The 18,719-nt window shown below is 43.0% G+C and overlaps 1 protein-coding gene across 1 annotated transcript in view; it reads right to left on the bottom strand.

The window, feature by feature from the left end:
- The window catches only part of LOC141056779 (uncharacterized), a 254,113-nt gene that overhangs the window by 44,783 nt on the left and 190,611 nt on the right, over positions 1-18,719 (bottom strand). The window contains exon 5 of the mRNA XM_073553242.1: positions 2,376-2,476. Coding sequence (XP_073409343.1) covers positions 2,376-2,476 — 101 coding nt within the window. The remainder of the gene's footprint in view (positions 1-2,375; positions 2,477-18,719) is intronic.

Below are 18,719 nucleotides of genomic sequence, written 5' to 3'. Positions count from 1 at the left end.
CAGAAATGGATTGTCCTTACACACTTATGGACATTGATGTATTGTGTCAGGCCAGTGTATATCACACCGCTGTATGACAGGCTGAATTTGGCTGGTGTGTAAAATGTGAGATATGACGGGAGAAAAGGAATGTCCTTACACACTTCTGGACACTGATGTATTATGTGAGGCCCAATGTATATCACACCGCAGTATGACAGACTGAATTAGGCTGGTGTGAAAAATGTGACATAGGACGGCAGAAATAGATTGTCCTTACACACTTCTGGACACTGATGTATTGTGTGAGGCCCAATGTATATCACACCGCTGTATGACAGACTGAATTAGGCTGGTGTGAAAAATGTGATATATGACGGGAGAAATGGAATGTCCTTACACACTTCTGGACACTGATGTATTGTGTCAGGCCAGTGTATATCACACCGCTGTATGACAGACTGAATTTGGCTGGTGTGTAAAATGTGATATATGACGGGAGAAATGGAATGTCCTTACACACTTCTGGACACTGATGTATTGTGTCAGGCCAGTGTATATCACACCGCTGTATGATAGGCTGAATTTGGCTGGTGTGTAAAATGTGATATATGACGGGAGAAATGGAATGTCCTTACACACTTCTGGACACTGATGTATTGTGTCAGGCCAGTGTATATCACACCGCTGTATGACAGGCTGAATTTGGCTGGTGTGTAAAATGTGATATATGACGGGAGAAATGGAATGTCCTTACACACTTCTGGACACTGATGTATTGTGTCAGGCCAGTGTATATCACACCGCTGTATGACAGGCTGAATTTGGCTGGTGTGTAAAATGTGATATATGACGGGAGAAATGGAATGTCCTTACACACTTCTGGACACTGATGTATTGTGTCAGGCCAGTGTATATCACACCGCTGTATGACAGGATGAATTTGGCAGGTGTGAAAAATGTTATATAGGACGGGAGAAATGGAATGTCCGTACACACTTCTGGACACTGATGTATTGTGTCAAGCCCAGTGTATATCACACCGCTGTATGACAGGATGAATTTGGCAGGTGTGAAAAATGTTATATAGGACAGGGCAGGATTGGAATCTCCCTAGAGTGTAGGTCTGTAAGAATGGAACAACTCCTCGACTTATCCTTACAGAGTCACACCCTTAGCTTCACTGTGGCCGTGATAACAGCCGTTACACAGTACTGAGAGAGCAGCGTGCACATACACCGCTGTCCGGTGTATGTTAAATTGTCAAGCTCCTTGTTTTTTTAGTATGCGGACTGACACACGCTGTCTCTCTATAGTTTTGAATGTAATCAAACAGCAAATAGACTAGACTGTTTGAAAAACAGACAAAACTATAAGGTGGAGGTCTGTAAGAACGGAACAACTCCTCGACTTATCCTTACAGAGTCACACCCTTAGCTTCACTGTGGCCGTGATAACAGCCGTTACACGGTACTGAGAGAGCAGTGTGCACGTACACCGCTGTCCACTGTATGTAAAATTGTCAAGCTCCGTGTTTTTTTAGTATACGGACTGACACACGCTGTCTCTCTATAGTTTTGAATGCAATCAAACAGGAAATAGACTAGACTGTTTGAAAAACAGACAAAACTATAAGGTGGAGGTCTGTAAGAACGGAACAACTCCTCGACTTATCCTTACAGAGTCACACGCTTAGCTTCACTGTGGCCGTGATAACAGCCGTTACATGGTACTGAGAGAGCAGCGTACACCGCTGTACGGTGTGAAAAAATGCACGCTCAGTATCTCACCAGGACAAAAAAAAAGGATTGCTTTTAAAAAAGCAGTTTGCAAAGCAGTGTGAAACCAGCAATGCAGCTATCAGGTAGCCTTATAAGGCAGCCTAACAACCAACAGAGCTGATTCACCAAAATATAGCCTCCCCTTGCACTGCACAGTGACTGGTGTGTTGTACAGGCAAAATCGCTAGCAGCAGCAGCTGATTTTTTTTCTTCTTCCCTGCCTAACGCTCTCCCTACAGAATCTGCAGCAGCAGCATCTCTCCCTATACTGAGATCAGCAGAAGTAAGATGGTGGTCGGCGTGCACGCCCTTTTATACCCCCTGTGACGCCCCCCAAAGCAAGCCAATCATTTGCATGCCCTTCTCAAAGATGGTGGGGACCGATGCCCATGTCATCACGTTGCCCACAGTGTCCATTCTTCCTCATTGGCTGAAAAAGGGCGCTGAAGCATGTTTTGAAACGCGACTTTGGCGCTAAAGTCGCCGACCTCGTGGCCGACCTCACACTGAGGTCGGGTTTCGTTTCATGAAACCCGACTTTGGTGAAAGTCAGCGACTTTTGAATTTTTTCGACCCGTTTCGCTCAACTCTAGTAAACATTAAATAAAAACTTACTGCTCCTTGTCTTTTAGTGGAATGGCCTCAAATATTTTTTGGTATTGAGAAAGCAATTCATCTCCATATTTATCAATATGCTGCATCAATGTATCCCAAACCTGCAAAATTAAAAAATAAAAATTACTATTGTTTTTGGCCACAATCAAAACTTTAGTGGGCTAAAACTTCGACACAATATTGAGCTCCTAATATAACAACCTTTTTTGTACCAGATTTTGGATATTCCCATCTTCATAAATGGATATAGTCGGATAGTGCTGGAAATACACGTATGTTTGCAATTTTCCGCTTACTAAAATTTTCAGCCATTCTTGAGATATTTATTTATTTTACTCACTTCTATAGCACCATTAATTCCTCAGCGCTTTACATATATTATCAACACTGTCCCCATTGGGGCTCACGATCTAGATTCCCTATCATTATGTCTTTGGAATGTGTAAAGAAACCGGAGTACCCAGAGGAAACCCATGCAAACACGGGGAGAACATACAAACTCCTTGCAGATGTTGTCCTTGGTCGGATTTGAACCCAGGACCTCAGCACTGCAAAGATACAGTGCTAACCACTGAACTTAACTTTTTTCTTTACAGCTCAGTGCCTTGGAAGCTGGCAAATGCTGCTAGACAGACAAGATGCATAGTGCTTACAATTGATTATTTATTAAGCTTGTAGCACTGTTTTGAAGCTGGTCGGGACCACTGGACAAAGCACTGCCTCCTCCTAATCCTGGCCAACTTGAACACCATGTGTGAAAGCTAGACAGCAATGGTGGATGAATTCTTAGGCAATGGGCTACAAGCCAAAAAATGATAATATCCAAAGAACTACTGCAAATTTTAATAAGTAGTAAATTGCAAATATGCTTGTTTTTATAAGCCGCACCCCCCCATTTTCATCCACATTTTTGGAGGAAAAATGTGCGTCATACAGTCCGAAACATACGGTACCTCTGGATGAAGCTGTAGTGAAAGGCTTCTATTAGTGATAATATTAAAGTCTCCTAAAAATATAAGAGTTCCTTTTTGGTATTTGTGAACTTTTTGTAATTTATTTGTTTAAAAGATGTAAATACTTACATAAGTATTTACATCTATTTTTCTGGCTAACACGGTACCACAATTTTATTTTTTATTGTACATCATTTGTTTAAAAAGATAATTTGTCCCTGATTAGGGGCATATATGTTAACCATTGTGTAATCGATTCCAGTTCACAGATTAATATATGGAATCTTCTGTTGGGATCTGTAACTTCATTTATGAATTGGAAAGAAATGGAATCTCTAATAGCCGTAAATACATCAACTTTTTTGTTGGAGGAGGGAGATCTAAAGGTATGTGGGAAAGGTTTATGATTGAATATTGGCAGTTTTTTTCTACAAACTTTGTTTCTTGGAAAGGCTATAATATCTTCCTGTGACCCCACAACTTATTTTCATACGGAGACTATTAAGTCCCTTGACATTTAGGGATACAATTTTTAAAGACATAATAAACAATAAAATGTGTTACTTTTGGTAACCAGCAAAACATTAACAAAACAAATTGTTGAAGTATTTTTTAGAATAACAGTGTTACACCAATACGAGTTATATAAACACTAACTTGCACAAACAAAGGAAAAAAAAAAGAAAAAACATAAGAAAATAAAACTCAGTCACTGATACTTTTCAGATTGACTGAGAAGTGACGTTGGGGTAAAATTCCTCAAAACCTAACCTAAAAATAGGGGGCAAAGAAAGTTTGGCAATCAACTACAATAGAAGCCTGGAAATTAGTAAGTATGATATTAGAAATAATACCTATTCTAAAGAGAGAGAAATGTGTTATTTTAAACTAAATATGAAATATACAACAAATTTAAAGGTAACCTTCCTGTAATAAGCCGAAAGATAAATATCCAAAAGTCAAATTGGATCTTCTTCTCTGGAAATGTTATTATTCTTCTAAAAGTTCCAACCTTCCTTGGGATCCCTTATTGAATAGGTTTTTCCGCTGAAAAATATCAAGTGTTTAACTGGGAAACCCTATCTGTATGGAATATTTTTTCTCCTAAGGATTGTGACATTAAAGGATTTTTTAAGACTTAGAATCTCTTTGGAAAAGTCTAGGAAAATTTTAATCGAATCATAGAGGGCAGGAAGTAGTTTATGATTTTGCAGATTTCTTAATTTTTCTTTTGTTAAATAAAAATTAAATCTAGTCATGGTATCACCTGGAATTTCTTTAGAAAGGGATTTAGGCTTTAGTAACTTTTGGGTTCTATCTAACATTAGCTCAAGATTAGTAATAGAAGGATGGATTTTTTTGGAGGATATTCTTAATAAGAAGGAGAGATTTGCATTTGAGACATGTTTAGAGATCCCCTTAAACTTTATATTTTTCCTCCTATTTCTGTCCTCCTGGTCAGTAATCTCGATCTTGAGCATTTTTATTTCAGATTTTAAAAGTGAATATGTTTCCTCCAGATTTGCTTGTTTGGAGGAAATATTGTAGCACCCCAGAGTCCGGTTGCCACGGTGACATTGCCTCCCTCTAAGGGGTGATGTCATGCCTGGAGGCAGGGGGTCCCTATGCCAGGTAACACAGTGTATATGTCAATTCCTGCTGCAGGCCAGAAAGGGGCCAGCAGGTGGGGTCAGTGAGTCAGTAAGAAGACAGCTGAGAGAGTAAACAAGAGAGTTGTCATGGAAACGGGAGCAGTTGAAGCTCATGACAAGACAGTTGGAGTTGGTCTGCAGAGAGGGAAGGGACAAGAGCAGAGACAAGGGGCTCTGGGGAACTAAAATTGCATATAGCTGACCCCAGAGGGAAGTGCTGATAAAAAAGGGAAGCCAGAGTCCCTGGCTGGGAAGGAGCTGTATGCCCTGACAGCCGAATCTGGAGTGCGGGGGACTGCAGGTTCCTTGGCCACACTGAACACCTGAAGGCACGGCAGCAGACGAAGAGCCCAGGGCTGACAGCGAAAAAGACAGTACCCGTGATATAGGCTCACGCTGTCTGCCATACAGGTTACCAATCATCACGCAGGAGAGGGCCGCAGCTTAGCTACAAGCAGCAGGGACCTGAAAACAGAGAGCAGAATGAAGGTCCCAAACCCCACCTGGCAGGGTGGATCCCCTGAGTGCCTCCAGGTGAGCTGGACTCAATCCATCATCTGTATGTGGTACCCCAGATTGCATTTACGTTCAAGTAAAAGGTAAAGAAAACTGCACCTCTCTGTGTCCTTCACTTTTCCCCTGCACCCCAACATTCACCACAATCTGAACAATCAAATATATTTACCCTGGGGCCCCGCTCTACCCATGGGGAGCTGAACCATCTTTGCTGCGTCACCATCAGCCCCAGTGGACCAAAACCGCAGTGTCGGCCGCCCATTGCCGAACACCACGGGTGGCGCCACCACCAAACACCACATAATTTTCCTCTATTATTTTTACTGGACGCCCAGGGCCACTGCCACCATGACATCCCCTTTAAAGGGAATCTGTAACCTCATTTTTGCCCCATAAGCTGGGGCCAACGCCATCAGGAGCTTATCTACAGCATTCTGTAATGCTGTAGATAAGCCCCCGATGAAACCTGAAAGATAAGAAAAACACGTTAGATTATACTCACCGGGGGGCGGAGTTGGGTGCGGTGGGTGTCGCGGTCCGGTCCAGCGCCTCCCATCTTCATACGATGATGACCTCCTCCTTGCTTCTCCCTCGGCTCCTGCACAGACGTACTTTATCTGCCCTGTTGAGGGCAGAGTAAAGTACTGCAGTGCGGAGGCGCTGGGAAAGGTCAGAGAGGTCCGGTGCCTGCGCACTGCTGTACTCTGCTCTACCCTCAACAGGGCAGATAAAGTACGTGTGCACAGGAGCCGAGGGATAAGCAAGGAGGAGGACATCATCGTATGAAGATGGGAGGCGACGGACGGGATGGCGACACCCATCGGACCGGACCGAACGCTGGGGTGAGTATAATCTAACTCTTTTTTCTTATCTTTTAGGTTTCATCGGGGGCTTATCTGCAGCATTACAGAATGCTGTAGATAAGCCCCTGATGGCAGTGGCCACAGCTGATAGGGCTAAAATGGGGTGACAGATCCCCTTTAAAGAATCTGACCGGCCCGGTACCGAGTAACCTAAGGCCCTGTGGGGCGCTCCAATATCATCCACTCTTTTTTTCTGTAATGTCAACTTTTTTATTGATTTCTGAGATAGAGTTTTGTAGGGCATCAAATTTTTTGTTTAAATTTTGATCCATTTGGGAAATTCTAGATTTATAACAATTACAGATACATTTTTCAGATGGTGAAAGAGTTATTGGAAAATATGAATATCCTGAAAGTCCATATTTACACTTTTAACAGATGAGTCTGTGTTGGAAATGTGATGACTCATGATGAGGTTTTTATAAGTCCATTTTAGGCTTCTGTTTAAATGGAGTGATATTTGGATAAGAGTCTTCTGACTCTTCCTCAATGTCAGTGGCATGTAAGTGGAGATGTTTGTTATTTGTGTTATTAACTGCCCATTCCTTTCTCTTATTACCAAATCTTCTGTCTCCTGATATAAAAAACTTATTAAGGTCTGTGGGAGTTTTTCCCATGCTATTCCCCTCATTTATAGTATCATCATTGAATGACAGCTCTTTTTGAGCTTTCAGGGAGAATGACATCCCTTTATTTTGAGGGAAGAAATAATTGGACTGGTTGTATGACTTCTTTTTAGGGGGTTTACCTGTATTTGTATGGATTTTAAAGGCAGGAGCTGTATGAAAGGAAACCGAGCTGGCTGTTTGGGCTTCTCGTGGCTGTTTTGTCCAGTTAGGTCCAGGAAGGTTCAGGAAACTATTTTGATGGTTTTAGTCCATAGGAATCGTTTGAATAGGCATGTAATATAATTTGTAGGTCTTTATGTGTCAGAGCTCAGGGAAGCACGTCTGAATCTGTGCACATCCAAGCCATGCCTCCACATGCAATGCTATTTTGAGTTCTAGACAGAGATTTTCAATGATGTTCTGATCAGGGAACTGTGAGGACCATTGTAAAACCTTCAGCTTGTGCCTTTTGAGGTAGTATATTGTGGATTTTGATTTGTATTTAGGATCATTATCCATTTACAGGTGCGATCCTCTTTTCAAATTCAACTATTTTACAGATGGTGTTATGTTTGCATCAAGAATTTGTTGAAATATAATTGATTCCATTCTTCCCTCTACATGTGAAATGTTCATCGTGCCATTAGCTGCAACATGACCCCAAAGCATGATTGATCCACCCCCATGCTTAATGATTGGTGAGATTTTCTTTTCCTGAAATCCTGTGCCTTTTTTCTCCATACATACCTTTTGATCTTTGTGGTCAAAGAGTTCTATTTTAACCTCATTGGTCCACAGGATTTGTTTCCAAAATGCTTCGTGCTTTTTTAGATGTTCTTTTGAATAGTTCTGATGCTGAACTTTATGGTGAGGATGCAGGAGAGGTTTTCTTAAGATAACTCTTCCATGAAGGCCACATTTGTGCAGGTGATACTGAACAGTAGAACAATGTACCACAACTTCAGAGTCTGCTAAATCTTTCTGAGCTTTTCAGCACATTTTTTTGTGCTGAAAACACCCCCCTCGGCTTATACACGAGTCATTGTCAAGAAAGCTGGCGAGGGAGGGAGAGTGGTGGAGCAGCGACTGGGGCTAAAGCCTGTGCCGCTGCTAAATAGCATGCACAGTGACAGCTGCAGCTGCTGATTTCCAGAAAACATCATACTCACCCTCCTCCGCACCGTCGCTGCATCTCCATTGGTCCCGGCGCCGGCAGTTCATCCTGTGCTGAGTGATCACATTGCACTGCTTATTAAGGTAATGAATATGCACGCGTCTTCACTTCCATAGGCGTGGCGCGCGTATTCATTACCTTAATGAGCGGTGCCACGTGATCGCTCAGCAGGAAGAGCTGCTGGAAGTCGGCACCAGCAAGGGCACGCTGGAGGGAGGGTGAGTAGGATTTTTTTTGTAATAGCAAGCATGCATACCAGGATGGGAGGAGGGAGCCATGCATACAACGATGGGACGGGGAGAGCCATGCATACAATGATGGGACCGGTGGAGCCATGCATACAATGCTGTGATCGGGGGAGCCGTGCATGCAACGACAGGATGGGGGAAGCTCATGCATGCAACGATGGGACAGGGGAGCCACGCATACCAGGACAGCGAAGAGGGGAGCCATGCATACCAGGACCTGCTGTCTGTCTATGAAGGACACACAGTGCATCACCCAGCTTTGCAAATAGACTTGCCTTTGCACCTAGCATTCACATGGTATGTCCATCCACCCAGCTCTCCTGCTCTCCTGCTGTCTGTCTATGAAGGACACACAGTGCATCACCCAGCTTTGCACATAGACTTGCCTCTGCACCTAGCATTCACATGGTATGCCTTTCAGCTAACCCCAGCTTACCCCAGTGTTATTTATGACCTTGTTTACTCTGGCTTGATCATATACATCTGGTCCACTCTTAATTGTCTGACCAAAATGAGCAGAGACCACTCCTCTCTGCTTCACACCTGACTGCACTTAGTTGTACATATATTGCAGAGCACAAGTCTGCATAGACTTCAGTCTGCATTGTGATTGCTATAAGTGTGTGCTAGAAGTGTGAAGATTAATTTAAGAATTAAAACCAGAATTGAACCAGAAGGGAACTGAAGGTAACTGGACACAGTCACTGTAAACAATGTTTCTGTTTGTTTTCACTTTCACCCCAATAATCCTTCACTTTCTGCTAATTCCCCTAATCCCTACTCCTAGTAAGGAACTGTTCATCTCTTCTTCAATCCTCCCCATCCACCTCACCTCCGCCTCAAAACTGTTCCTTAACATACAATCCTCTGTCTCCAAACACAGACAGCCCCCTCGTGCCCTCTCCTGCTCCCACCTGCTAACACTTTCTCTGCTCCTTCTCACTGCTGGCGATATCTCCCCAAATCCTGGTCCTCCTCACCACATTCCCACAGTCATTTCTACCTCCCATCCACACTCTATCACAACCTTCCGTAACCTCTCCAACCTTATACCCATTCACCCAGCCCCCGCTTCCCCAGTCCCACTAACAGGAGCTCTGTGGAACGCTCGCTCTGTCTGCAACAAGCTTTCCTACATCCATGATCTTTTTGTTACTACCAAACTCTCCTTCCTCGCCATCACCGAAACCTGGCTCACCCCTTCTGACACAGCCTCTCCTGCTGCACTTTCGTATGGCGGCTTCCACCTTTCTCACACCCCCCGCCCCAGCAGCAAACATGGTGGAGGAGTTGGTTTTCTCCTGTCAGATACCTGCTCCTTCACCCCAATCCCACTGCCACCCTCTGTTACCCTCCCTTCCTTTGAGGTGCACTCTGTGCGCATCTACTCCCCCTCCAACCTCCAACTGGCTGTCATCTACCGCCCCCCAGGGCCAGCCACCACCTTCTTTGACCAGTTCACCACCTGGTTACTTCATTTCCTTTCCGCGGACATCCCTACTATCATCATGGGCGACTTCAACATCCCCATCGACACTTCCCTCTCAGCTGCCACTAAACTTCTATCTCTCACTTCCTCCTTCGGCCTCACTCAATGGTCTTCTACAGCCACCCACAAAGATGGCCACACACTGGACCTCATCTTCACCCGCCTCTGCTCCCTATCTAACCTCTCTAACTCACCTCTTCCTCTCTCTGACCACAACCTGCTCACATTCTCTTCCCTCTTCACTCCATGTCTACAATCCCCACCCCACAAACTTTCACACCCTCGCAGGAATCTTAAACACCTTGACCTACACTCATTCTCTGAATCCCTCCTCCCTCTTACAGATATAAGTTCCTTACACAATGCGGATGACGCTGCCGCTCTATATAACACCACAATAGCTGTAGCTTTGGAATCCGCTGCCCCACTTACACATACCAAAACTCGCAAAATCAACAGACAGCCCTGGCACACCAGCCTGACCAAAGAGCTGAGGCGAGCTTCCAGGGCTGCTGAGCGCAGATGGAAAAGATCCCACTCCAACAAGCACTTCATCGCATTCAAACAGTCCCTCACTACTTTCAAGACCACACTCGCCACAGCTAAACAAACCTACTTCTCATCTCTCATATCCTCCCTGTCTCACAACCCTAAACAGTTATTCAACACCTTCAATTCTCTCCTCCGCCCCCCAGCACCTCCTCCCTCCCCACTCATCTCAGCTGAAGACTTTGCCTCATTTTTCAAGCAGAAAATTGATAACATCAGGGACAGTTTTGGTCAACAACCCCCAGAGCCCTTCCTCCCGACTTCCCAGCCCTCCACCTTCAAAACCAACTTCTCCACCATTACAGAAGATCGACTCTCCACTCTACTCTCAAGATCACATCTCACCACCTGTGCACTCGACCCGATCCCATCCCACTTCATCCCAAACCTCACCACAGTCTTCATCCCAACCCTAACCCATCTCTTCAACCTGTCACTAACAACTGGTGTTTTCCCCTCAAGCTTTAAACATGCCTCCATCACACCTATCCTCAAAAAGCCCTCTCTTGACCCATCCTCTGTATCTAGCTATCGCCCTATATCACTTCTCCCATACGCCTCCAAGCTACTGGAACAACACGTCTACCTTGAACTGTCCTCCCATCTCTCTTCTTGCTCCCTCTTCGACCGCTTACAATCTGGTTTCCGGTCACACCACTCCACTGAAACTGCCCTTACTAAGGTCACCAATGACCTCTTAACTGCCAAGAGCAAGCGACACTACTCTGTCCTCCTCCTCCTGGACCTGTCGGCTGCCTTTGACACAGTGGACCATTCCCTATTATTACAGACCCTCTCATCCCTCGGCATCACAGACTTGGCCCTCTCCTGGATCTCATCATACCTAACAGACCGGACATTCAGCGTCTCCCACTCACACACCACCTCCTCACCTCGCCCCCTATCTGTCGGAGTCCCACAAGGTTCAGTCCTTGGGCCCCTGCTGTTCTCTATTTACACCTTTGGCCTGGGACAGCTCATAGAATCTCATGGCTTTCAGTATCATCTTTATGCTGATGACACACAGATCTACATCTCTGGACCAGATATCACCTCCCTACTAACCAGAATCCCTCAATGTCTGTCCACTATTTCATCCTTCTTCTCCACTAGATATCTGAAACTCAACATGGACAAAACAGAATTCATCATCTTTCCCCCATCTCACGTGACCCCCCCTACGAACCTATCAATTACAGTAAATGACTGCCCACTCTCCCCAGTCCCACAAGCTCGCTGCCTCGGAGTAATCCTTGACGCTGATCTCTCCTTCAAACCACATATCCAAACCCTTTCCACTTCCTGCCGACTTCAACTCAAAAATATTTCACGCATCCGTTCATTCCTCACCCAAGAATCTGCAAAAACCCTAGTCCATGCCCTCATCATCTCTCGCCTTGACTACTGCAACCTCATGCTCTGTGGCCTCCCCTCAAACACTCTCGCACCCCTCCAATCTATTCTAAACTCTGCTGCCCGACTAATCCACCTGTCCCCCCGCTATTCCCCAGCTTCTCTCCTCTGTCAATCCCTTCACTGGCTCCCAATTGCCCAGAGACTCCATTACAAAACCCTAACCATGACATACAAAGCAATCCACAACCTGTCTCCTCCATACATCTGTGACCTCGTCTCCCGGTACTTTCCTGCACGCAACCTCCGATCCTCACAAGATCTCCTTCTTTACTCCCCTCTTATCTCCTCTTCCCACAATCGCATACAAGATTTCTCTCGCGCATCACCCCTACTCTGGAACTCTCTACCACAACATATCAGACTCTCACCTACCATCGAAACCTTCAAAAAGAGCCTGAAGACCCACCTCTTCCGACAAGCCTATAACCTGCAGTAACCACCGATCGACCAAACCGCTGCACGACCAGCTCTACCCTCGCCTACTGTATTATCACCCATCCCTTGAAGATTGTGAGCCCTCGCGGGCAGGGTCCTCTCTCCTCCTGTACCAGTTATGACTTGTATTGTTTAAGATTATTGTACTTGTTTTTATGTATACCCCTCCTCACATGTAAAGCGCCATGGAATAAATGGCGCTATAACAATAAATAATAATAATAATAATAATAATAATAATACCAGGACAGTGATGGGGTAGCCACGCATAATACAGTGACAGGGGAAGCCACACATACCAGGACAGGGATTGGGGGAGCCACGCATAGCAGGGGACAATGCATACCTGACTTATACTCGAGTCAATGAACCTACCCAGTTTTCTGTGGCAAACATAGGTGCCTCGGTTTATTCTCGAGTATATATCGTAGCTTTGGATAAGCACTTATCTGAATAGCTATAGCACTTACCGAATAGGCGCCTCAGGAACCTGGATACCTGGAGTACTCACGATAATCAGCTGATTGGCACTGCAACTGCATGTGTCGTAGCTGTGTGACAGTCACATCACATGCATGGGCTCTCCATGCATGTGTTGTGACTGTCACACAGCCGCAAAACATGAGGCTGCAGCACCGAACAGCTGATTATTGGGAGCGCTACAGGTATCCAGATTCCGAAGCAGCTATTCGGTAAGAGCTATAGCTATTTGGATAAGTACTTATCCGAAGCTATTCGATCAACACTATTAATTACATTTCGAACTGAGGAAAGGGCAACTTGATAAGCTTTGCTATTTTATAGCCTTCCTTTGCTTTGTGGGCCTCCACTATTTTAATTTTTAGAATGGTAGGCAGTTGCTTAGAAGAATCCATGGCTGCTGTTTTTTGGAACGAGGTTAGAGGGGACTGGGTTTTTATAAAGCTGGGAAATTTTTATCATCTATCACCTGGCCTTTCCTATCGATGATTGTGAACAGGCCATAACCCTAATAGGCTAATTAAGGTCTGAAACTTTGGTAAAAGTTATCTGAGCACACAAATTTCCAAGGGTGCCCAATCTTTTGCACCAGCCCATTTTCCTTTTTGTAGGTAGTTTTTAAAATGAAAAAAAGAAAGCAAAAAGGAAATGTGTCATCTTTAACTTTTGGACTTTTAGATATCATTTCACCTTCAATTTGCTTAAAGCGATCCTTAAAGCGAAGATTTTGCTAAGTAAATTACAGACACTGTCATGTTGGGGCTGTGCAAGCGCTGATGTCACTTTGCTGCAGCCAAATTTCTTTTCTCCACCATCAAAATGGCACATGCTCAGTATTATTTATTGCTTGATGATAGATGCTACTGCACAAGTGCCGCCATTTTTCTGCAGACATTTTTTTTGTTCCTACAAGAAAAAGGTGCCACCATCGGCACTTGTGCAGTAGCATCTATCAGCAAGTGATAGATGCTACTGTGCATGCACTGCCGGTGCCATTTTGCTGGAGGAAAGAAAAACTGTCTGCTGAAAAATGGCACCGGCAGTGGCACGTGCGCAGTAGAATCTATTGACAAGCAATATCTGTAACTGCGCAAGTGCTCCTGCCGGTACCATTTTGTTGAAGTAAAAAAACTTTTTCTAAGCCAACAATATTTTATGCATTATGAAAAATAGGAGGCAGGTCACTGAAGGATCACAGAGTACCACATAAAGACTTGCCCACAGGCTGCCCAGGAGCACGAGAATCTCATTAACTGAAACTGTAAATACAGAATAAACAACAAGACAGATTTAATCAACCAAGGTATCATTTTAATCAGTGTAACAGCGCCAACTGTCTGTAGTTTACTTAGGAAATCCTGCTGACGGGTTTGCTTTAACTGTTCAAAATAAGAGTCACTTTGACCGTGGATGTCCAAACTTTTACATGCCAAAAAGTTAAAAATATGGCAATAAGCCTTTAAGTATATTTTTTGTTAAGTAATTCATACATTTCCTATTAAATATTCCTAATAAAATATTTAGTCTGGACTACAATAAAAAATTGAAATAGGCTCTACATATATTCCGCATTTACAAAGAGGGTAACCACAAGATCATTTCTTCTGATGTGCCTAGGAAACACCAGTGAGTGTAACATGGATATATTCAAATATAAGCAAAATACTGTTAGTATGCAGATCACATCATAAGAGATTGTTGGACTGTATTTTAGAGGAAGAATTGGACATTAATAGAGAAGAGCAGATCAGTCAAAATTTGTGTGAATTTCCACTGGAAATCTGATTTGCTGAGAAGTTATTCTCCCTGAATTAAATGGCCCTTATTATCCCCTGGGATCTCTTCAGGCCTCAAGGCTTGATAAAAAAATCTTATACTCACATTACCACTCACCTCTGCTCTTCATAGTCACCCCTATGGTCATCAACACATCTTATCTTTACTGTTCACATTGAATCCCCGGGCCTCTTCACGCTAGGCTGAGGACAGTTCAGCGCAAGTGATCATAAAGTCAGGATGACATGACGTGCGCTGTGACCTTATGGGTGCATGTGCAGAACTGCTCTGAGGCTCTTGAAATTTGAGCTATCATATATCAAGACCCTTATTATTAAAATTCAATATTTTATTAACAAACCTTATAATAGTTGAAAAATTGACAAGACACACAACAAAAAAACAATTGATGTTCACACTGGATAGTAAATAACTCACCCTGATATCATACCTATGCTTAGCAACTAACTGATAACGGAGGTTGGCACTTTAGGGAAGCGATATGGTGTCCACTCCTTGGTGGCTGTCCCTGAAATGCCCTAGTGGGCCCTATTTGCCTCAATCTTAATATAATGTGGGGTGCAGACGCAGTGTGGGGTGCAGCACGCAAGCATCCCATAAGCAAAGCATCACAGAAGCTAAGCATCAAGAAAACGGCAGTTATCCATGGCAAGGAATTAAAATTCATCTCTCTTCACACAGGTAATCAACTGATCCACCTTGCATGTATTCACTCCATTCACTGTTAGCAAGCAGCCTGAATGGTACAACTCCCCACCTCTGCTGGCTGTCATTTCTGCTGCAATATATCCAAATGGTAATCAACTGATCCACCCTGCAAGCATTCACTCCACTCACTGTTAGCAAGCAGCCTGAATGGTACAAGTTCACACTTCTGCTTGCTGTCTGCCTTCTGCTACTTAACCGTATTGCATCAAATTTTAATGTGCCTGCTAAAGCTTTGGTATAGTTCATTTGTTGCACTGTATGTAATACTTACTGCTTTATATCCGTGACTGGGGCCTCTCTAGATCTTATCAGGTGGAAGGTGCTTTAGCATATAGATGCAGCCTGGTCTAGTGCCTTTGATCATCTAACCACCCCCTGGTGTGCTGGCCCCAGCTGCCAATTTATCCCAAACCAGCTCCCACAATCCCTCTCTCCTGACCCTGTAGTGTGGCCTATATATGTAGTAGTCCCTAAGGGGAAGCATGCAGTGTGGGGTGCAGATGCAGTGTGGGGTGCGGCACGCAAGCATCCCATAAGCAAAGCATCACAGAAGCTAAGCATCAAGAAAACGGCAGTTATCCATGGCAGTTAATCAGGGCAGGAATCAGGTAACCCACACTTTGATTTCCCCTTTAGCAAAGTGCTTTATTTCTATCCTCCTGTGCTCCCTTTGCCATCCACATTCACCACCCCATCCCCCCTCCATCACCACTCATACACATCAGCCCCTCCTATACTTCCCTCTCCCATGTACAGCTCCCATGCACTCCTCACCTTCCTGAGAAACCTCAGCCCATCTTGCCCAAACACATCCCAGAAAAAAACTACTTACAATTCCAACAACTATTTGCTCTTTATCTTCCTACTCCTACTGATTTCAGGGGACATCTCCCCCAACCCTGGTTCAACATCCCCAAACTTCAACTCCCTCCGTACCTCATATCGAAACCATAATAATCTTATTAATATTACTTGCACTTCATCATCTCCATCTTTTATTTGTGCCCTCTGGAATCCACGGTCTGTTTGTAGCAAGCTTCCTTTCCTGCACAACTACTTTCTGAACACCTCTCTTAATCTGTTGGCCCTCACTGAAACCGGGATTCTGACACTGTCTCTCTTGCTGAATCCAAAGGGAGTTTGTAGCTATATTCCGCGCTGCCGCTTTAGACAAATTCCAGGAGAATGCTGTATGATTGCAGTGGTTTTATTCTACGCGTTTCAGGGGTCTCATGCCCCCTTCATCAGGAAATACCACAAATACATACAGGTATCACAGACATAAATAGGTTTGTAAAGATGCTGGATTTCAAAAAAATGAGCGCCAACAAGTCAGATGATGCAGTGTCAAAGTTCAATGACACCACATGGTTAACAGTTAACCTAAGATATATTACAAAAGAATACGTATTTTAAAAGATTTTTTGATTAAATTTTTGTTTACAAAACAGATAATAAAGTCAAATTTACGATTTAAACAAAAAAAAAAAACCAAAAAAAAAAAAAAAGGGGAAGGGGGGAGTTTATTCCTGTTTAGAGGTGGATACCTTACAAGTGGACTATCGTATGGAAACAGCAAACCGCTTTTTTTTCATTGAAAGCATTGCAATCTTAATACAAAAAGGGGAAAAAAGTAAAAACATAATTTTAATTCATTACCAATAAAAAATATATAATTTTAGTTAAATTCTAAAAAATTAAATATAAATTATTTTTTAGTATAGAGGAAATGGGTTAAAAAATAATAAAGGATGCTAAAAGCAGCAACACACGAGAAACTGCACAGCAGCCAGCGCTGCTCAGAATGAGAACGCAAACAGCATGGATTCATTACTTCACTAATACAAAGATCATGGGCAAATTTTAGATATAACATGAAGCACATAAAAAAGGGGGTTAATATCAGATGCAGCAACACACAGGATGCTGTGCAGGAGCCAACTACTGCTCAAAGAAAAAACGCAGGATAAAGCGGCAGAGTGAATGGGTGGCTTCATTAATAGATAAGATCGCAGGCAGCTTTAGTGTTCACCCCCTGACACATAAGTCTTTTTACTGTGAAGGAGTGGCAGTAACATTCTTGCACTGTTCACTAATCTCTATGACTAGGCAATATATGCATGGGAGCTGAGTTAAAGGAGAAATAAGATACTATTATCAGCCGGGGTCATTCTTTCATGTCAGACTAGTAGAATTAGTAGCGCTTATCCGGGCTTAATTAAAGAAGAAAAAAAAAAAAAAAAAAAAAAAACTCTTCAAAAAATTCTTCAAAATGCAACTAACAGAGATAATGTTTAAGACAGAGGTATGAAAGTGATTGCTCCCAAGGGCAAAAGGAGCTAAACCTGATAGGAGGCTATACAGGATTTTCATATATATAACACTCTTTTAGAGCTAAAGCACAAGCAATATTTAAGCAAATACATAAATAATTTTTTTTTTTTTTTTTTTTTTCCCTTTCCCTTTTCCTTTCTTTTTCATTAGACCAAGGAGGCACAGTATTGTAAAATTAATTATAAATATAAAATTGCAATTAGGTATTGCATTAAGTGCAAACAAATCTATAAAAAAATATATTAAAAACCACAAGGCGGGGACTGCATAACTAGGTTGACATTATAAACAAGGGAAACTGACACAAATAGTGCAAATAAAATTTTAAATTTAAATAGAACAAAGAGAAATTATCGCAAAAGAACTCAGAAGCCATCTATACACATGAGGGTTTTTTTTTTTTTTTTTTTTTCCCTCTAAGGTTGCAGAGCATGTGAATATAGATATAAACAAAAATTCCACTGTCTAGGTAAAAACCTCAGTTATTTCATTTAGACCCTGTGGTTTCAGACTCCCTAATTTGTAGATCCAATAGGCTTCCTTTCTATTTAGTTTCGTAGATCTGTTCGGTGCACATTTAGGTATATGATCGATAGGGCTAATTTTTAATAGTTTCGAATTCTTATTATGTACCAAGGCGTAATGTCTGGACAGCCCATGAGTAAGCAGGCCTTTTTTAATATTATGCCGATGGGAGTTCAGTCTGAGGTGTAGGGGTTGTGTGGTCCTCCCCACATATTGCTTACCACAGGGACATTCAATGACATAAATGACAAAGTCAGAGTTACAATTTAGAACAAAAGGGATCATAAATTTCTCTTTGGTAGAAAATGAAATTATATAATCAGCTTTATGATTTATATTAGAACAGCATAAGCAGTTCCTCGTGCCACATTTAAAGATTCCTTTAGTTGAATTCAGGGTGTAACCGTTAATGGGGCTAGCATGAGCTCTCAGGCGGCTAGGGGCTATTAGATCCTTGATTGTGGGGGCTCTACGGAATGTAACCCCGGGATTCCTAGGAAGGATATTGTTCAGAATGGGATCGTTCAGTAATATATGCCAATTCTTATGAAAAATTCTACGGATTTCATTATGTTCAATGGAGAATTGCGTTATAAA

This window comes from Dendrobates tinctorius, unplaced genomic scaffold (assembly GCF_039654945.1).
Source record: "Dendrobates tinctorius isolate UK_male_01 unplaced genomic scaffold, ASM3965494v1 ptg000199l, whole genome shotgun sequence".
Taxonomy (NCBI): Eukaryota; Metazoa; Chordata; class Amphibia; order Anura; family Dendrobatidae; genus Dendrobates; species Dendrobates tinctorius.
Note: the sequence above shows the minus strand (reverse complement) of the source record. Positions and strands in the feature narration are given on the sequence as shown.